Source organism: Neophocaena asiaeorientalis, unplaced genomic scaffold, assembly GCF_003031525.2.
Source record: "Neophocaena asiaeorientalis asiaeorientalis breed wild unplaced genomic scaffold, Neophocaena_asiaeorientalis_V1.1 scaffold72, whole genome shotgun sequence".
NCBI classification, from domain to species: Eukaryota; Metazoa; Chordata; class Mammalia; order Artiodactyla; family Phocoenidae; genus Neophocaena; species Neophocaena asiaeorientalis.
In genome coordinates, this window is record NW_020185336.1 from 8,875,861 (window position 1) to 8,897,138 (window position 21,278).

General features: G+C 39.6%; 1 protein-coding gene across 1 annotated transcript in view; it reads right to left on the minus strand.

Moving 5' to 3' along the window:
• Positions 1-21,278, minus strand: part of GALNT5 (polypeptide N-acetylgalactosaminyltransferase 5) — a 36,307-nt gene that overhangs the window by 5,577 nt on the left and 9,452 nt on the right. The window contains exons 2-8 of the mRNA XM_024735985.1: positions 16,612-16,778; positions 14,918-15,037; positions 9,624-9,759; positions 8,887-9,006; positions 7,328-7,445; positions 6,000-6,323; positions 1,029-1,109 (exon numbers count right to left, since the gene is read on the minus strand). Coding sequence (XP_024591753.1) covers positions 1,029-1,109; positions 6,000-6,323; positions 7,328-7,445; positions 8,887-9,006; positions 9,624-9,759; positions 14,918-15,037; positions 16,612-16,778 — 1,066 coding nt within the window. The remainder of the gene's footprint in view (positions 1-1,028; positions 1,110-5,999; positions 6,324-7,327; positions 7,446-8,886; positions 9,007-9,623; positions 9,760-14,917; positions 15,038-16,611; positions 16,779-21,278) is intronic.

The following is a 21,278-nucleotide window of genomic DNA, read 5'->3' on the forward strand; positions in this document are numbered from 1 at the left end:
GTTTATGATCCATAGCTGAATTATAGCAGCTTTGAATTAAGAGGTAGAGATGGGATGTGCTTGAAAATACAAGCAATACCTCTAAGTCAAAGCAAAGGAGTAAGTCTTGGCAAGCCTAGATTCTCATCACAAAAAATTTCTCTGTCAAAGAATTTACCTGCAATTTTAGGGGGTGAGTTCAACTCTGGAATGTATGTTCCTGTGAGTCCTATTTGGTACCCAAACTGATAACTGTCCCCACAGAATGAGTTGTTAGGAAACATATGTTGGAGAGGGAGGTGCCATCACTCAGAGCTCACCTCCAGCTCTGCAGAGTCCTTGCTCTGGTCTCCCTGGCCCCACTCCCTCCCCTAAATATTGTGCTCTGAGTTTGTTGAAATTTTGCTTAGAGTTTTCCGCCATGGATCATGAATTGTGCAATTTGTATTACTCCCTTAAGATGTAGGATAACGTGGGGGGGGCGGGGGGAGTGGAATCAGAGAGTAAAATTGCTCCCTTAGATTAATTATTTAAAAATATGTACCATCTTTATTTTCTTTATCATTTTGTCTTTATATGTAATGAGTTACTTTTCTCATTTTTGTTTTTATTACTATAACAGTGAAAGTTTGTGGAGCAGCAAGTGTTAGATATTCTTTTACAGGCTTCACATGTGTTATCTAATTCCATCCTCACACCAGCTTTGGAGTAGGCACTATTATCACTGCCATTTACCTAAGGGTTAAGAAATTTGCAGTTGACACGTTTTTTACAAGTGATGGAACCAGAACTGGGTCCCCGGTGGGTTGACTACAGTATCAACTACAGTTGACCTTTATTCCCTCAGTCACTGTCTTTTACATTTAGAAGTGGACCCTGTTGTCACCAACCTTATCATTACACAGAAATGTAGAAACTAATTATTGTTTCTGTAGGCGAAAATGAATTTCTCAAGTGAATGATGAATGTCATACCCTGCACCTAGCAACTACATCTGCACCTACTATCAACTGTACCTACCATGAGAGAAAAAACCCAGCTCAACGTACCTTGCTGCTCCCATCACAGTCTTCCAGAATGGCTGTGGTGTTTTTGATGGAAATACATTTACCCAAGGCCTCATTAATAAGCTAGGAAGCAAAATATAAAACATGCGTTAAGAAAAGATATTTTAAAGTACAACAAGACATTCAGAAAACACAGAACATAAAACTATAATAGGGTTAAAAGATAGTTAAGTTAATAGCATTACTTAGCACTATACAATTTTATTGGTTGCTGTTTCTAACAGAGACATAATGTAATCTTGCTAAAGTACAGCTTCAATCTGTCAATTTAGGCCTGTGATTCAGCCACAGAGCCAACAGAGGCTCTTAATTAACCCTTGCCTGGAATGCTGAATAGGAAAGGAGAAAAAGGTGGCATGAAAAGTAGTTATTTTCTTGTCTCAAGTTTGTCTGATGCATATATTAAAAGTCAATGCACATACTTGCAATTTAATCAAACCAGTGGTTATGGGCTCTGTTCCCTGGCTGACCCCTCCAAGCTATTCGACTGCTTAGGTACTGAATCATAGATAAATTGAGTCCTTCAAAAACAGCAGATTCCAGCTGACTCCTGGTCAGAATCTTCCTAATGACTCAGGCAAGCTACAATTCATTACAGGAAAGTCACGCAAGTTAATACAGAGCAAAGCTTAAAGGCATTTTCTGGCAGGCCCCCAGGTTTTTAATGGATTTCTAAGGTCCAGTATGGAGGCAGCTTTCTATAAGTCACCATTTAATGTGGAAAAATATTGATTCCCATGCTCCCTTTGACATTCTGGGCAGGTCTAACGAGATGGTGGGTTAATAGCACAATTTGGGGGCTTCCCTGGTGGCGCAGTGGTTGGGAGTACGCCTGCCGATGCAGGGGACACGGGTTCGTGTCCCGGTCCGGGAAGATCCCACATGCCGCGGAGCGGCTGGGCCCGTGAGCCGTGGCCGCTGAGCCTGCGCGTCCGGAGCCTGTGCTCCGCAACGGGAGAAGCCACAACAGTGAGAGGCCCGCGTACCGCAAAAAAAAAAAAAAAGGAAGAAAGAAAAAAAAGCACAATTTGGACTTAGATATCTAGAAGAGCTGTGGAGAGCTAAGTGTCTACACAGGGAAGCCCCTTGTGCTGGGAAGTGGGGAGGTCTTTGTTGCCAGGGACTCTATTTGTGTCCTTTCTGTTCCAGGGCGCCTAACAAAGAGCTCTAACCCTGGAGCGCTGTAGGACGCAGGCTATGTAGCTCACAGAGTTGCCAGACTTCATAACGCAGTGTTCAGTGGGTTGGTTCTCACTTTTACATGCATAACTTTTCTTGCGAGAAAGTTAAGGGGCATCTTTAGGGTCCAGAAAGTGCAGGAAAAAATGTAAAAACAAGAGGGAAAATTGCAAATGCTGGCAAGCAGGGGACCAATAGTGAGCATGGATAAGCCAGAGTTGGAATTGAGGTCGTCCGCACATGATGGGAAGCTAAAAAGTTAGACCCTCAGTGGAATGGTGTACTGGGAAAAAACAATTTACCCATTAGCACAGGGGGACAAAGGGGAAGCTAGGTTCTCCCATGGGAATCTGAAACCTTACATCAACCTTCATTTTGGTTTGAGATGCCCACTTACACCACTAGCATTGGCTAGGAACACTGATAGAACCCTCAAAGCACAAAAATAAACATCAAAATCTACCAGTTTTGTTACCTCTGGGGTGACTGGCAAGCAAAACATTTCTAGAAGAACGGAATCTCCATCAGAAATCCTCAAAGGAAGCTCTATTCACAATTTAAATTGTGACTAGACAATGACAAGTTTGGGAGGAGACAACCCATCATTAGTAAGTGGGAGCAGTCAGAACCTACAGAAGGAATCCACCACCATGAACTTCAGAGAAAGGGTTAAAAAATAGAAGTACACAGAGATAGAATACTCCTGGAGTTGAAAGAAAGGAAATGCTGTCCCAATTGCTCTCTGGATCTTAACAGAAATAAATATAAACTCCTGTACTTGTAGATTATGCAGAAAATATCTTATCTTCAAATGAATTTGGAAAACTCTGGCTTCAGTACAGTTGAACAGGTTGCCTTACTCCAGAACTTCTCAGAACCTTCGGTACTGAGTGCAGGTTAATGTTTAGCTCGCGGCTCTGAAAGGCAATGTGGTACGAGAGTTTGCCAAATACATTTGACCACGGAATCCTATTTCTGACTGCACAACTAATAACTTTGCTCAGAACAGTGTTTGGGAACGCCTGGTTTAATTGATTTCTTTGTATTTATTTCTCACAATCCCTTCTTCCAAGCACTGAAAGGCTTAGAAAGAGAGAAAACTTTTCTATCCCTTGCCTCCCCTCTCCCACTTCATATGAAGATCTGTTTCCCTTCCCTTCTTCTGGAAATTACTGGAGAAACTGCTTTCCTTCATATAGGAATGGTCTATGAAGTGCTAAGGAATTGTTATTCTTTATCTCATTATGAATAGTTTTAAAAACTGGTTTTTAACTTTTGATTTTTTAAAAATTATATCCATGCTTTTATTGTAAACCATGTCAATCTTTTTTTTTAAATTAGGAAGTACACAAATTTTAAATTATCCATTTTGAATTATTTCATTTCCAATTTAGGAGGTGGGAGTTCCCTATGGTTTATCTCAGAGTTGTTAAACACTAGGCTAGAAGCTGTTTGCTGAGTTTTATCCAATATAAATATGAATTATTGGTGAGGTTCTTTTACTTTATTATTTTCAAATATTTTTGGTTCAGTGAGAAAAGATTTGTTCTTATTTTTAAAAAGTCAAACTTTCCTCAGTGTGTAGGTTTAAAGAAGGGAAAAATATGGAGCAAGTAAAAAAAAAGCTGTGGATTTTATTTTCTTGGAACTTTACACGATTATCTATCCAAAATAATGGTCTAGTTAATCTTACTCTGAATTGCCTGGAGAAAGGTTTTTTGTTTGTTTGTTTGTTTGTTTTAATAGTAATAATACTCCCTACTGGTTGCTTCAGAAGGGAGCAAATGTCATTTTATTAAAATTTGTCTAAGGAAGGCAGCAAATAGGAAAATAGAAAGAATTTGTTAAAATCATTTAAAAAATATTTTCCACATTTTGTTGTATTAAAGCTCAGGCATCAGCAGAAGGCTGTTTCATTAGGAGAGCTCTTCAAAACTTTCATGGGAACTGTGATACAAGCTAGCCTCAAAGAGGAGCAAAAGATAGTTTTTTAGTTCCCTCTGGTGGTTAAAGTTCAGTAATGCTCTTGCTGAGATTCTGTGTTGTTAGCACAGGAAAAAATTACTACGGTGATAATTTCTTTTTATTTTATCCTGCTCAGGAAACAGAGTCTTAAAAATGTAAATTTATTTTACAAGCATATTATTTGAACAGTGTATTGACCCAGGTTATTCTTCCTAATGAGTTATCTAAGATAAAATATCAGGTTGAACCATCTGAAGTAGCGACTATTGCATTTTGACCTACAAAGGTGGCAATTATGTCGTACACAAACAGGTTACGTATACTTATTTGTCAGTTGAATTTTATAAAAGCAGAACAAATTCTCAGACTGGTTTCCTCTCTTTCTCACTTTTCTGGGATCTCCTTTATATCATCAAGGGGAATGGCTTTACTAAGTGTCTTTGTTATCAGGAGATTTCCTAGGCAGAGAAAGACTGGGTTTGTACAATCCATTTTCTAGGGAGAACTGAAAAAATATGACCTAAAAAGAGATTAAAAATTACTGGAGAAGACCTCTAGGTCAAGGCTTGACTAACCATCTCTAAACCCAGTCTATGGTAAATGTTCTCATATCTTGTCATCTTCTTCAAATTAAGCCTTGCTCCTAGAATGGTTTTGAAATGGGTTTTTTTTTTTTTGCATTACGCGGGCCTCTCCCGTTGCGGAACACAGGCTCCGGACACGCAGGCTCAGCGGCTACGGCTCACGGGCCCAGCAGCTCCGCGGCACGTGGGATCTTCCCGGACCGGGGCACGAACCCGTGTCCCCTGCAGCGGCAGGCGGACTCTCAACCACTGCGCCACCAGGGAAGCCCTGAAATGGCTTTTTGTTTGTTTGTTTTCTCTCTTATTTTTTTTAGAGTTTCTCTCCTTCCTTGACTTTTCTTAGCTTTGTACTCTATCCAACCTATCAAGTTTGGCTTCTTTCCTTTTGGTATGTTACCTTGTGCCCGGAATTTTCCCTGCTATTGTCTGACAATTTCTGTTATTTTCAATCCCTCTTTGAAATCTCTAAAATTCTAATTAAATGACGTCATGCCATTGCTTAACCCTACTCAGCAACTTCCAATTACATTCTGAAGAAAGAGAGAGAGAAAGAGAAAATCCTTACTCTGCCCGCAAGGACCTGTGTGATGCATCTCCTTCCTCTCTCTTCACCTTCATCTGGTGCCATCCTTCCCTGCTTCACACCCTGATAACAACATCCATCTTCTTTCCAGTTCTTGAAATCCTCAAACTTTCACCCGTCTTAGAGTTTTTGCACAAAGGGCATCCTCTGCCCACAGCTCTCTTCTTTACAGCTTGGCCAGCACTTGGTCTTTCAGGCCTGGCCTTCAATGTCTCCACAGAGTTTAGTATTCTAAGAATAATTCATGACCTGTGGCCAGTTCCCTAAATAAAAGCTATTATATTTTTTATTTACAGTTTACTTGCTTATTTGTTTATTATCTTTCTATCCTACCCAACTTTAAGCTCCACAGAGAAGGGATCAAGTCTACTTCATTCATCACCCTACAATCCAGTTCTGAAATACTGCCTCGTTTCTTGACACTCAGTACGTGTTCGCTGAATTAATCAATGAGCATGGCCGCCTGGAAGCCTTCCTCAAGTTTACCCAATGTATGTAGTCCTCAACCACGCTTGGTCTCCTCTGCACTCATATTTGCTGTTTATTTATAATGTAATCATTCATTCTTCCCCATGCATTTTCAAAAGGGTTTTTGCATTGTCTTTTGACGAAGTCAGATTTTAAATTGCTGCTTGAACTTACCACGCCACTTGCCCTCACTATGGGAGCCTTCAAGTCTGGAAAAACATTCTCCAAGTACCACTTGAAGCTTTTGCATTTTAGTTTCTTTCGAAGTTCCCGTTGCTGGGTGAGGTTTCCGACATCTAACCCTTGGTCTGTAAGGTGATCCCCATGGCCGTAGAAGAGCTCCTTGTACTCATCAAGCCAGACCTCAGCCACCCTCACCAAGTTCCTCTCCACTGTCTTCATCCGGTCTTTGGGGAAGGAATATGGATTGTCATTTCGGAATATGTGGCCCACTCGGGAACAGGGAATGATCTCAATTTCGCCACCACACATCCACACCTGGAGCAATTTGATGACACACACCAATTATCCAGTGATTGCCCACAAATCGTGGGCAATTAATGACAAGAAGCCACCCGGCAACTTTTTCCCCCTGTTGAAGTACTACTCTTCACTTCTGAAATCCTTTTCAACAGAAAATCAAACTCAACAGGTTTATTTAGTTTTGTATATTGCTGTGGGCCATTTTAGGGTTATTAAAATATATACTTTCTCTTTTCCTATCCTGTATAAATCTTGTTTTTTTCCTAAAAAAATCCTAACAGAATCCCAATGTATGAAATATGTAACATGAGTTCCTGCTTTAGTCAGATCAAGGAAAGGAATATATATTTCCTTTTTTTTTTCAATGTCCCCTTCTCACATCTTGGAATGAGCTGTATGACTTGTGGCCACAACTGAAGACAATTCTTCCTGATCAAGAGCTCAAAGTAATACCCCTGCTACTCTATACACCCCTCTCCATAGGAAAGCAGATGCTTTGGGTGCTCTCCACTATGGCTGCTGCCACCGCTTTCTCAGGTATGAACCAATGGTTATATAAATATCCAGAGTTATCTGAGACATCCTAAGATGCTGTACTATCGCCTGTCGGTGGCCTTCCCTAGTGGCTCTTTTTATCCTTCTGTCACTTGTGTTCTCCAAGATAGCCCGTTACTAAATAATTCCATTATTTCTAATATATTAGAAAAACCTATGAGAGTCATTTTGTGTCAAGTATGCATCCCACAGCATTTACACTGAATGGCAGACAGTTATTTCCCCCACATTCAGATGCAGAAACCATGTTGTGAAATATGAGGGAACTCCAATAAATTTCATGAGAGTTATTGATTCTTCCAAATTCAATCTGGAATATGAAGACATTAATCCAGAGACCTTAATATTTCTGTGAAGTTTCCTCCCAGAGAAAGTAACATATCTGATTGTATTAGTAAAATGAAACTGTTTAAAAATGATAAACTCTTAATTGTAAAGAGAATTTGTGAAACACTTGGTGATACCTTGAAAGAGAGCTCCATATTTTCTCCACCCCAAACGTCGAGCCCAGGATCGTATGTTCCAAGTTCAAAAAAGTAATTTTTATCAATAGAAAATAATCCACCTGCCATGACGGGGCATCTACAAAAAGAAAAGTTGTTTTTTTAATCTCGCATGTCATGGGAGCTCAACTTTTAGAGTGGGTTCCCTACTAGGAGGCATTTTAGAATATTTACCAAGTATGAGGAGGTCTTGAAAGAAGTCACACATAGCATCTAAGTGACAAATTCCCTGGTTTATGTGACAGAACTTGATTAGGGTCAGCGAAGATGGGGCCTGGAACTAGGATTCTTACTTGTCCTTTATGCCCTGACACAAATTCTCCAGAGATGTTATTTTTAATAACAGTTATTTAGTGCTGTTTAGGGAAGACCCGGCAGGCACTGCTGTAAGTGTTATATATGTATTAACTCAGGCCTCACAAAAATCCTGTATGTAACACTAAGAAACTACAACTCAGAAAAGGTAACAAAGTTTCCTAAGGTCACAGACTGGTAGGCTGTACATCTGGGGTTCAAATTTGGGTGGTCTGGCTTGACTCTATGATTTCTCCGCCGCTATACTGCCTCAACTGTACACAAACTTTACTGACAGCTTGTTATGTGGCAAACACTTTTTAAAGCACTTTATATATAGTATTATCTCATTTAATTCTCAAAACAATCCAAGAGGTAGCTACTTCTGTTAGTCTTAAAGTAAAAATGAGGAAACAGAGACTCAAAGAGGTTAAGAAACTTCTTAAAAGTCACCACTAGTACCTAGTAGAGTTCAGATTTAAACCCAAAGGGTCTGACTCCAGAGCCTTCACTGCTGTTATTGGTCATGGGGAACAGAAACTACATTTGAGTCAGCAGTCAGACAAGGCAGTCATCACTTCCCATGGTGGTCACCAAGGGCTCCCCCTGCTCTGCCTGAGACTGGCTGAGTGCTCAAACTGCAGGTCTAGACTTTGGGGGAAGTGTTAGGAAGCTCCCACCACTTTGGCTTCAGGTCTAACCTGTGTTCTTCAATCCAGTTTCTCCAGCAATAAAGCCCCAATTATAATTCGCATCCAGCTTCTGTGTCTATTTCTCAATTTATTCACAGAATTTTGCACCCTTCCCATAGAAAGTACAGGATTAGACTCAAAAAGAATTAGAATGATATCTCTATTACTATTATTTACTCTTAATCTTTACTCATGTTGACTTTAATATTATGTGTGATTATATAGCATTTATGCAGCACATTTAAGTGGCTTATATTTCTTAGTTTGCAAATCCCAGAGAACAGGAGTAGTGTTTGTGAATTTCCCTGGTTCAGGGCTGGATAGGGTGCAATAGCCCACTGAAAAGGTGAGTTTTTGTTGTGGGAAACTAACGTCTCAGGAAAACATTGTTTGCTTTTGGTCATTTATTGGCTAGAACTGTAATTCTTGGTGTTCTATAGACTGACAGCATATACTTGTTTTGTGGAATTGCTTCCTATGCCTTTATAAAAAAGATATATGACTCCTTCCCAATCTTAAGTTTCACACACTTACCTTATTATATCAGTTTCTTTGATTTTGTTTTTTGCAACAACGTCTGGAGGAATTGTTCTCCAACCAAAGTTCATTGGCCACACAAAGATGCCTCTCTGAAAGTTGTCCACTGTCATGTAACTAGTCCAGGAAAAAAAACCAAAGTGCTACCTGAGATCATACACATACACTTAACCAACCCGACATCATGTCTTGTGCAAGTGAATGAAACAAGTGCCTACGCAGATGATTTTAGGTCATCACAAACTTTTTAACAACGTTTCAATAAAATGTATGAGTATAATTTGCATCAGTGACTAACTGGCTAGATTGCTCACTTTTACCTTACACTTCTCTTTTAATAATGTTCTAGCCATTTTTGAGGAAAAAAAACCCACTTAAGAATATATATGTGTATGTGTACGTATACATATGTATACATACAGATACCACAGAAAGAAAAACTAATCTTAAGGAAAATAAATATTTGGGGGTTCAGCTGACTAGAAAGAGGAAAGATCTGGACGATGAGTATTAGTATTTATTAGCATTAAGGGTTAAGAATTTGTGATAATCAAATAAACAATTGGATTGATCAGCTTTCATCTCAAGATATCTATCATGTATTTCCATTTATTTAAACAGATAAATCGTGTATTACTTAGATTTGCAAAAATGTACATATTAGGAGTATGAGCAGTACTTTCTGCTGCTGGTTAAAACTCACTTAAGTATCTTGTGGAATATGACAATATTACCTCATATCCTTATCATTGATGACTTCAATTACTGGACAGGCTACTTTCTTTCTACTTAAATAAACTCTTTCCAGAAGAGGTTCCAACCAACCAACGTTACATTCCACATGAGAATCTAAGAATGTCAACACGTCACCTACAGAGCCAGAAAAAGAACAATTATTTGAAAATGCAATACACTGAATGTGTGTACGTCACGTTCAAAAGTCCTGGGGACTGATCCAGAAATGTGGTTGTAAAGGCAGCAGTCTTTTCTTCTCACTGAATTTCTTCCTTGTCTCTCTAATTTCATTCCATAATGACATAAAAGAAACTTTGTTTCTAGCAGTCGCTTGGAGCAAGCATTATTTATGTTTGGAAAAAATTGATCAGCCACTTGGAATGCGGAGCCAAGGCTCTGAAGGGAATATTTAGTATTAAAATTAGTTGCTTTTGTCCCTTCTAAGGAGGGTGGGTCCCATTAACTCTGGGGTAGAGGACTGGGACTTTGTTTTGCAGAAGACAAGGAAGAGTTTGAGATTCCAAGTTTGGCCTTAGGAATGACGAAGAGGAAAAATCGCTCCACATTATAGGAGTAAAAAGGATTTAAAGTGGGGGAACTAGTAAGACTAGGAGGTAGTTTTAAAAGGCTTACGGAGGGGGGAATGGGGAGTTGTTTAATGGGTATAGAGTTTTAGTTTCATGAGATGAAAAGAGCGCTGGAGATTGGGTGCCCAACAGCGTGAATGTACTTCACGGTGAACTGTACATTTGAAAAATTGTCTGTCCTTGTTGAACACAGACCCCCACTTAGGTGACCAACTTAGGATACTGCTGCTAGCACCAATTAGTCATGGAGCATTGTGCTTAGAGTTCCTTGATGAATGTGGACCTGCTGCCCATTTAATTTGACAGAATGATTTATAAGTGATGGTGAGGAAATCACGTGTCTTCCCTGCAGCAGAAACAAGTTGTAGAAATTTACACAAAGACTGTTGCTCTTCAGGAGACCTGAGAGTTGGCCAGAAGTTAGATGTCACTTGTTCTCCACATACTAAAAGTTAGCCAGAGAGTTACACTTTTGCCTTATTATTTTGTAGAAGACTCTTTCAGACTCTCAGAGAGCCTGATATTACTCTGAGACCAGATGTGGCTAACTCGACTTCTGTTTCTGCATGTCCTTGGATATCTGATCTCAACCTTGCCTGTGGCTTCTCTTCCCTCCTCTCTGAATCCTAAAGGGTAAGTCTTTAGGAAGCAGTAGCTGTCAAGGCCTGTCAGATTCTGGATTCAGAGCCTTACCTTTGATCTCTTTGTTTGGTCAGGCATTCTAGAGAAGATTTCTACACTGGTACCTTTGCTGATCTCTGATTATAGAGACTCTTCAAATCCACCGCAGGCTGCTGCCTATGCTCTACTTGTGAGGTCAGGGGAATGCCTGGGAGAGTTTGGGAGGACTCACTAGGCTGGCCAGCCCTGCTCAGTGCCATCCTTGAATGGTCCCTGAATTACATCCTTGACTAAATCTGGTACAGGACCTCCTGAGTTCCCTTAAACTCTCCACAGGGTTCAGGTGCATTTCAGGGCAGTTGGATTTATCTTTAGATGAGGCTGTTATTAACCGCATCAAACAGACATTTCTGCTTCTTTCCAAACTCAGACATCAGCCCTCCACTAATGCTGCTCAAAGTATGGGCCATAGACACTGCCATCTATAGGGAGATAGGGACAGAAATTGAGAACAAATGTTTTGAAACTTTATAGCAGTTTGCCAGAGTAATTGGTTAATTTATTGTCTATTTCATATACATGTGTGTTATATATACATACACATGTATATAATTATGTATATATCTATATGTGTGTATGGATGTATGTATACATAATTGTGTATATAGCTATTTTTTCCCCATTTCTCTTTTTAGGTAATTCATTTTTATTATCATTTATAAAGGTGTCCACAAAAAATGGAAATGAAAAGAAGTCCTTCTGTGATAGTTTGGGAAGTCACTCTGCCGCATAGTGGCAAGCAATTAAGATGCACCTCGCTGAAGTTTTTCAGAGTTGTGCCCCCTTAGTGAGTCATTAAAACAATTTACTGGGATTGGCCAGAATCTAAAAAAAATAAATAAAACAGAAAAGAAGATATTAGAATCCGTCATGCATTTCTTAACATGGGTCACGGTCAAAAGAGTTTGAAAGTTACTAAACTAAGGCTGAGCTAATGTGTTCAAGGGTGTTAATGAATGACTGAGAAACAAATGTACACTTTTACATTTGGATTTACTAAATTCAAAAAAAATCATTTTATGGTGTAACTATAAGTTATTGAGAAGGCCGATGGCAATAACTTTGATCAAGTTCATCGCACCCCTTCTGAAGGTGGCCCCTCATGCTGTCTAACAATTTGGGCTGTTCTGGAGATCATTACCAGCAGGCCTTGTGCTCCAGGCAGGCAGAGAGACAGTTTTTATAAGCAGCACGGTTTTGGTCCTGTGTTCATCAGCTTTCTCTATATGGATGTCTAATTTTCATCTCAAACTGAGATGGACAAAATCAGAGCTCAGTGGCAATCCCAAACCTGTTCCTCTGGTCATAGCCCCACCATCCACCAACTTGTTCAGATTCCAATCCTAGGGGTTTTTTTGACTCCTCATATTAACACTCTCTTCACATCTTACCTGATGGCAAGTCCTGCAGGCTCTGTGTCCAAAGTAATTCTAAATCTGACCACTTCCTCTATCTGCTCTGGTACATTTCTGGTACCTGGACAACTACAGTAGCCTCCTAACTGGTCTCCCTACGTCCTCTCTGACTTCCCTAATACCTATTCTCTACAAAATGGCCAGAATGAGCTTTTAAAATGTAAGTCAGACAATTTTATTCTCCTTTTTAATGTTCTTCATTGACTTCACATTATACCAAGAATATCGCCTGCATTTCTTAAGTGACTCAGAAAACTTTACAGAAGACAGCCTTTGCCTTTCTCCCGCAATGCATCTCTTACCACTCCCTCCATGGTCAGCACCCATCAGCCATAATAAACTTCTTTCTTTAATTTGAATATACAGAGCTTGTTTCTGCATTGAGACATTTGCATTTTTTGTTCCTTTTGCCTGGGAATGTTCATCACACAGATCTCAGCTCAAAAGTTATCCACTTGGACTATTTCTTGACTATTTTATTTTTGTATCATTTGTGGATAATGACTTTCCAAAGGAAATCAAATGGAGAATTTCATTAAATTTTTCCAAATGCAGTCCATAATTAAGAATCTTAGCTGTCACCACAATGCCCGTTTTGGTGTGATGTGCTTGTTGTCAATTTAAAACTTCCATTACAGAGAGAAGAAATTTGTTAGCAAACCAATGGGATAAGAAAAGTTCCAAATCTGGGGTCTAGTTGCAAGACAGTGAAACTCTGGTGAGCAGATAATTCGGCTTCAGACAATGCTTGAATCCAAGCTGGTGGAGGTCTGCAATGCTATGGCTTATAGGGGCAGAGTGGTGGCTAAATGTCTAGAAGCAACAAAATGTAGTAGAAACAAGTGTAGGTTCTAAAGCCAAGGTTTCTGGGTTCTAATCCTGGCTCTACCACTTACTAGCTGGGAGAACTTGTCATAACTTCAGTGTGCCTCCTTATTCTCATCTATAAAATGAGGGAAATGATTGTATCTACTTCATAGAGTTATTGTAAGGATTAAATCAATTAATATAGAAAGTGTGCAGAATGGTACCTAGTACATAAGGTCAACTATTATTATGGGGTACAAGTGCATCCAGAGAGGATGTGAAAATGAACCAAAATGTTTGATGCTATTTTTAGAATACTTATGGAGAGAAAAGATATACCTTCTCCCCCATTCACCCACTAATACCCACACACTAAAAAGAGGTGAGGAAAAGAAGGCATGTTACTCTTTGGGAAGAGAGGGCAATTGGAAGAGCAGACAAAAGTCAGGGGAGAGATAATTAATTCTGAAGTTCTCAAAACCGATGGGGTCAGGTCAAAAAGTCACAGGCTTAAAGGGGCACCTTGTGGTCAAATTTGGGATGATTTGAGCACACACACACAAATATGAATACTAATACTAATGCTGATAATATACACATTGACTTTTCCAAGGCATAAATCCATAGTGAAGTGGGCATAACAGGGGGTTAGAAAGGAGGAAGAGAAAGAGGGAGAGAGGGGAGAGAGAGGCAAAGAGAAAAAGAAAAAGGGAGATGTCTTCTTTACAAGTTGAATGCCAGCTCTAAAAGAAGAAGGAATGAGAGGTTTAGAAAAACAGTTTTGCAGTCCTCAGTGTAATGATTGATTCAAGCAATGTTCATCAATGGCTGCTAGATTATTGGATAAAATGTTGTGAGGGCAGACTTAGAGAATGAACTTATAGTTACCAGAGGGGGAAGGGTGGGGGGGGGAGGGATAGACTGGGAGTTTGGAATTGACACGTACCCATTGTTAAACTTAAAACACCTTTCCATAAGAAATTTTAAAATATAAGAAAGAATGTTAGCAGTGAAAAAAAAATGTTGTGAGGAAACAGAATACTCACATGGATCAAAGTATCACCCACAAATTACTTCCTACTCTGAGGAAAACTCTAGCTGTCAACATCTTAACCAAGTGCTTAAAATTAGTATCACCAACACTGGGACGACCTGGCATCGTGTCTCTTGATTTGAAGCGATAAGAAGTTCACAATTCCCATCACCTATGTAATAGAATTCTATATGGTATTCACGGAAAACATCCTGCGAGATAACAGTGAGAACATTTCCGAACATGGTCAATTGCACGAAGTAAATGGCCTGTACTCTTCAAAAAAAAAAAAACAACTCAAGGGTAAGTAAGCAATGTATGTGGACTTGTCTATTTTAGACTGAGACTAGGAAGACCAAGTAACCAAATGCAGTGCATGACACTGAATTAGGTTTCTAATTTCAAAAGTGAGAAGCAGTTATTAAAAAATGGGGGAGCAATGAGGAAATTTGAAAAGATCATTTATTAGGTGATATTTAGATGATGAAAGTCGTGCTAATGTAAGAGAATGTCTCTATTCTTCAGAGATGTCTACTGAGGTACTTAGAGATATGGTGTCATGATGTCTGTAAATTCCTTTTCAAAAGTTCAGAAGAAGAGTGTACGTATGTATGTGTCTGTGTATGTGTGTGACGAAGCACGTAAAACTTTGTGGCATGAAATGATGGATATACGAGTGTTCACTGTATTATTATTTCAAATTTTCTGTATATTTGGGAAACAAACTAAAATAAAAATGTAACCAAAACAAAAAATTAGAAGCTTCTTACCTGTTGCGTTCTGTGCCCCTGCCAGCCTGGCTCTTATTAAGCCATGTCTCTCTTTGAGGTGAAGAATCCTAACTTTTGGAAACTGAGACATGTATTTATCCAAGTTATCTTTCAGGTAGTCTATATCAGGGCAAGGATAGACAAGGAAACACTTTAATTAATGAGATCTGGACAATACCAGAAGTGCCTCTTCACTATCAAATTCCCAAAACCATAACATTTACTATAGTCACTAAACTTTATTCTTTGAGCCATGATGTCATTTTCTTGGATGGATTTTTCTCTGGGTTCAGTACTCTAAGCTCTCCGTTTTCCCAAAACCCGAATCCATCTTTTCAGTGTAGCCAAGTTACGGAGAGGAGGGCTCGCCTTTTCTGAGGACTTGTCAGGACAGGTACAAATTTACCTTGAAATAAATAAAGCTCAGGTTTCTGCACAACCTTTTCCCCTGCTAAGGCCCCTTCTAAGACCTAGGGGAGAGTCTAAGTATTGTATGCAAACTGGAAAACTTGCAAAAGAAATATATTGTAACTGCAATTGGCTTAGACCACTGTCACTTCCTACTATGACACCCCCTCTGTCACACCTCTGCTCTCTTGTTCTTTTTGGGGGTTTTGTGGGGTATATTTATGTAGCTTGCAGTTACTTCTATGTACAATTAAGTTATTGACATATCCCAGGTAGGAATGTCTTCTAGGAATACTTCTGCTGGTCACTTTTCTACTAATTGTGAATTCTTTTTCTTAAAGAGGACCCCATAGAAGCTTTGGGTCCCACAAAATCCGAATAGGCCATTCCTAAAGGGACTATTCTCTGCTTGGTAACTCGATGCTATTTCTGTTTATGCTATCGAGGCCACTTCTTAAAATTTTCAACCAGTTTTCCTTAGGTATCTCCCTGCTCCTGGAGCTCAGTGTGACCCTGGTAGGTACTCTGAGGCTGAGGGAAATGGCTCCTGCCCTTGGGGTCATGACCAGGGCTAAGCTGCTCTATTAAGATTGTTGTCTCTTTGCTGCTTTCTAAAATTTTCTGAAGTGGGTTGCATTTTGGGAATTTGTAATGTGGTCTAGGACCTCTGGCGGTCATGGGACTATTTACATACACAGTTTTTTTGACAGTCCAAAGGGAGAGATTCTTCACTGTAATAAACACGAAAGTAAAGACAGTGGTGGATTCTGCCTTTGAACTCTGTTGGCACCTCATTTTTCTTGTCCCTTTGGCAATTTGTCTTCTCAACACTTAGCTGAACATATAATAGGCTTGGCTCTGGAAGAAGAGAACATAGGCCTTCCATTTCATTGTTTACTATAACTCTAGCTATTATCAGTAGGAAAGGCATCCCATTAATTATGGAGTTTTTGCTTGTTAGATTCCATAAAAAGTTATTTATGCAATTGTAGAGAACACCTTATGGTCTCTGGAACTTCAAGGAGCTGTAGTTAGAAAATCACTTCTACCTGGCAGAGAAGTCATAGCTAAAGGGAAGTCTGCGGTGGCTAGTTGATAGGCCCTGGATAGTTGAGCTGAATTTCTGTTACCCATAGACGTTTGGACTTAGGCCTCTAAGGCACAACATGAGAAAATGATTTGGCATTTGTAAAATGTTTATGCTTTATCGAATTATCCTGTAATTTCCATCCAAACTGCTATTGCCTCATATCAAAGTTTGATTTTCCAGGGGGTAGTTTTCTTACCTTTGGTGCTGAAGTCATCCACCAGTAGAATCTCCTTGATGAGGTGCAGAGGAGAGCGGTTGAGGACACTATGAACAGACCTCAGGAGAGTGGACCACACCTCATCCACAAAGCACATGATGACACTGGTGGTGGGGAGGTTATTGTGTACGAGTTGCTCTGCACACCTGGGCCATAACAAAAGCAGAGCACAAAAAATGTGCCAACAAGATCCACAAGGTGGTTTTAAAAGTCACAGAGTGCAATTGTGTGTAAATACACACACACTCACACCATCTATCCATCTATCTATCTATCTATCCATCCATCCTTCCATCATCTATTTATATCTTTATCTTTATATCTTTCTATCCATAAGATGATTTTCTCATGTGCTTTTGTTGGGGAGAGTTATAAACAAAACAAAAGAGCAGAGGAAGGATACCAAATGACAATTGTTGCTATAAGAGGCCTAGACATGCCAGACATGAGAATGGCCTGTGGAGGCATTACCCTGCAGTGGAAAGGACATAGGCTTTGCAGGCAGTTAAGACACTACTTTGAGTCCCACAGCCAATATTTCTCAGATATTTGTCTATTGATACTTTACTTAATCTCTCTGTGCCTCGGTTTCCTCATCTGTAAAGTGAGGGAATGGTTCTTACTGAAGAGAGGTTTACAGTTTAGTGAGAATGCATACTAGCACAGTTTCTGGGCACAGGAATTCACCAAATGGTAGCTATTGCTATCCTAATTAGGTTATATACCACAAGAGAACATGCCTATTCTCTTATTTAATGTTACTTAATTAACATTAATTCAGCTAATGTTACCAAGTAGCTTATGAGTGCCTTCCCAGTTGGCCTTCAGCCAAATGCCAAAGAAAATATTCTTTCCCACTGCATGTATTTATGGATATAGATGATATGTATTCTATACTAATTAAACTCTTAAATAGCTAGCTTCTCTATCTATTTAAGGGGTTTTGCTGAGACCCTCTGTGCTACAGGGTAGCCACAGCTGAAATAATTTTGCTGGCATGGAAGTGAGACAATGGCTACAGTGGGAGTTGGTATTCAGGTGGGTTGTAATTGGTCTTGGGACTTCTCCATGCCCTGAAGTGCATCGTGCCTCACTGCTGACATTCTCCCATCTTCCACCTGAGTAACTCTTCACAGGATGGAACCCAGTGGAACCTCACAAAGAGTATTTGGCATATTTCTAACGCAGCTACTCTTAGTAATGTGATAATTAAATTACAATGATCATAAATAAATATTATCAGCCTTCTGCATTATTTCATTTTAAACCTCAGACTAACAGCATCTCTTCCCCTTTTTATAGAAGAATAATTGAAATCATGGGGAGTCTAGTCCATGATTATACTGGTAGTAAATGGCAGAGCGGGGACTCCAGCTCTGGTCCAGTTTGGCTCCAGAAATAACTATTCAGGAAATATTAAGTCCACAAGAATAAAAGCGGCTGGCTGTAGATGTGGCATTTTGTGGGAGCAGGTACTTCTGCCAGACAACATAACTACACTGTGCTTAGTCTGAAAATAAGAAATAGATAAGAGTAAAAGCCATAGAAAAAAACACATTAGAATGGCACTTTGCAGTTGGTAAAATACTATTATGTACATAGTTAAATTCAATCTTTATAACAAATACTTGAAATATACACTATTATACACTTCTTCAAATAGAGCAAACTGGAGCTTAAGAAGTCAAATGAACGACCAAATGTAACACCCTTCACTGGAAAGAATGTATGTGAGAATGTGAACAAATAGTTTAATCCAGATCTAGGTCATCAGAGAAAATGAGGTGAAAAGGAAAGTGGTAGAGGATTTTGAAGGTACTGGGGAAGTAGGGTTAAATATTCCATCTTGGGCTCTAAGTTGGGAAAGAGGAAGTAAAGCTAAGAGGAGTTTATTGGCCTGAGTGAAAGGAAGAGTATAGAAAACATCAGTGACCTCCTGTGACTCTCTCATCTCTAATTTTATAGTGTAAATGAATGGGAAACGCACATGTCACACATAAATATTCTTTACGACATTTGGTCCTGAAAAAAATAAATCAATTCTAAAAAGGAAGTATATATAAGTCCATGCCACTCTCTCTACTAAATGTAAAATAGCTAGCTAGTGGGAAGCAGCCGCATAGCACACGGAGATCAGCTCGGTGCTTTGTGACCACCTAGAGGGGTGGGATAGGGAGGGTGGGAGGGAGACGCAAGAGGGGCTATGGGGATATATATATATATATATATATATGTATAGCTGATTCACTTTGTTATAAAGCAGAAACTAACACACCATTGTAAATCAATTATACTCCAATAAAGATGTTTAAAAAATAAAATAAAAAGGAAGGGTCAGCTGCACAAATTCTGCCTGAGCCATCTGAATCAGCAGGCCTTAGCTGTGAAGTCCTAGAGCTGCTTTATTATTAAAATTAGGTCGACTTTAGAAACATCTAGTTACAAATGAAAATACATTGGGGAGAGTTAACTAAGCAGGCTAACTCATGTTATATAACAAGGAAGATGAATCTTCTCATCTTATAAAACAGTCGATTTTTTGGGCCTCTTTTAGAAGAAAGTTCTAAATGGTAATGTGAGCCAGTCTGAAATTGGAGGTTGAAAGAATGCTCAGGGATTTGAGAGGTTTGGGGAAGGCACCTCCCTGCACCAAATACCTGCTCCTTCTTTCCTCCTTTCCTCTCCATTATCTGTTGTGATGCCTTAATTTCCCCATCAGGAGTCTATATAGGTAGATCAGGAAGGATTCCACTAGATCCAATGTAGATTTCTATCCCAGGAAATAGTACCTCTGCCAGTTATGGACAAATATATATTTTAGATGCGTTTGAGGAATCACATTGAAGATGACCCTGTGGAAGATTATGCTATACAGATCATACTGGTGCCTGGAAAAGGGGGTGGCATTAAAAGATGGGGAAGAGGGGCACAGAAGGACATGTGAGAGGTTTCAAATACAAAGTTTCATAGCGTGTCTTGGTTTGGGTGGCTGAGATGCCAGGCTACTCTATCATTTATAGGTACCTGGTTTCCTGCATTACTAAACAGGTTAAACATGTTTCCAGGTGTATAGAAAACCCAGCATGCTTGTTTTGTTCAAAGGCACAGTGGGTCAGACAGGAAAGACTTTCAGCCTTATTAGCTCTTGCATCATTCTCACACACGGACTGTCATCTACTTCCCATAGGTGGTGAAACTGTTTCAAGTTATCCTACATTGACCCGACTGAAGGAAATTTCCTTTCGTCCAGTTTGCCCATTGGAAACCTTTCTGCCATATTGGAGGGAGGAGTTGCAGCTCAAGTCAAGTCTAAGTTAAATGCAAGATATTTCTGAGTTAGTAATCTTTTTTGAGGTTAATAATTCATATTTGTATTGTATATGCCCAGTCATCACACAAGTGAGGTATTTAGAGTCTACAGGCCTTGTGCTATACTTTAAAATTAACCCAACCTGTAACCTGTATGTTTGGGGGAAGTCTAGGCTGAGATTACTGTAGTCTGTCCAGGTACTAAAAATAAAGGGGGATTCTAACGTGGGGGGCTCCACTGTCCTGCACAAAGTGGGTCCACTACTGTGTGGGAGAGAAACACTCTGGACTTGAGGAAGATGACTAAATACTGAGATCTTTCTGATACTTATTGGCTGCATGCCTATGGGCAAGTCACGTAACTTTTCAGAACCTCAGTTTCCTCGCTGTTAGGATGAAGATTACAACGCCTTCATCACCGAATGTCTGTAAAGATTTGATGAGATGATGGAGATAAAAATATTTCTGTAAGTTCCATGGTAAAAAACCCGTGCAAGGTCCTATGATTATGCAAAAGCACATGCACCCATTTTGACTGCACGCACTGCCCTTTTCCCAGGCCGTCCTTTAATCCAAATCTATCAAGGGCTCATCATTTACCAAGAGACTCAGAAAGTGATGCGTTTTGCCTTCTTGGCTTGTATGTGCTGAAGGCTCAGCAACTAACCTGATTTGTGTGTAGCCTATCGAATAAAGAAGGTTTTAAATCAGACGATTGAGGAAATGATAATATTCCCTCATGTCTATGAATTTTTCATTCTTATTCCAAAACAGTCAAAATGGACTATGTGGGTCAAGTCTCAGCGTTCACAGGTTTGAACAGAAGGTCGAGGAGAATATTTTCTCAGCTTCTATTTGCAATTCAACTACTGCCTCAGTGTGAGCCTTCAGGGGCCTTTCCTCTCCAAGCTCTGGTATCTTTGGGAGAATCAGAAAGAGAATAGAACATCTAGCTGAGGAGCTCTGTCCAGAATTATATTCTTTTCTGCAAGACCTTAGAATTATTGAAGCTTCTTTTCCTCTCACTGATAAGAGGGTATAGTGATATAAAATTTTTACTTTTATGTTTTGTTCTTTCTAGGGTAGACTAACCCTGACATTTAGTCAGAATTGCCTGACTACTAAGTTAGAAGTTTTCAGTCACACTCAGCACCCATACTCCAAAGGCTGAAGCTGTGTTTCCTGAGGTAACTGCCTACCCATCAAAGCTACTGGACTCGGGCTTAGAAATATAAGCCACCAGCATCAATATTCACCAGTTCAACAATAGTCTATTTTGAGCAGGCAGCTGTCAGAGTGAGGTAAGGGATGGGAGGGAGAAGAGCAGGAGGTGGGGG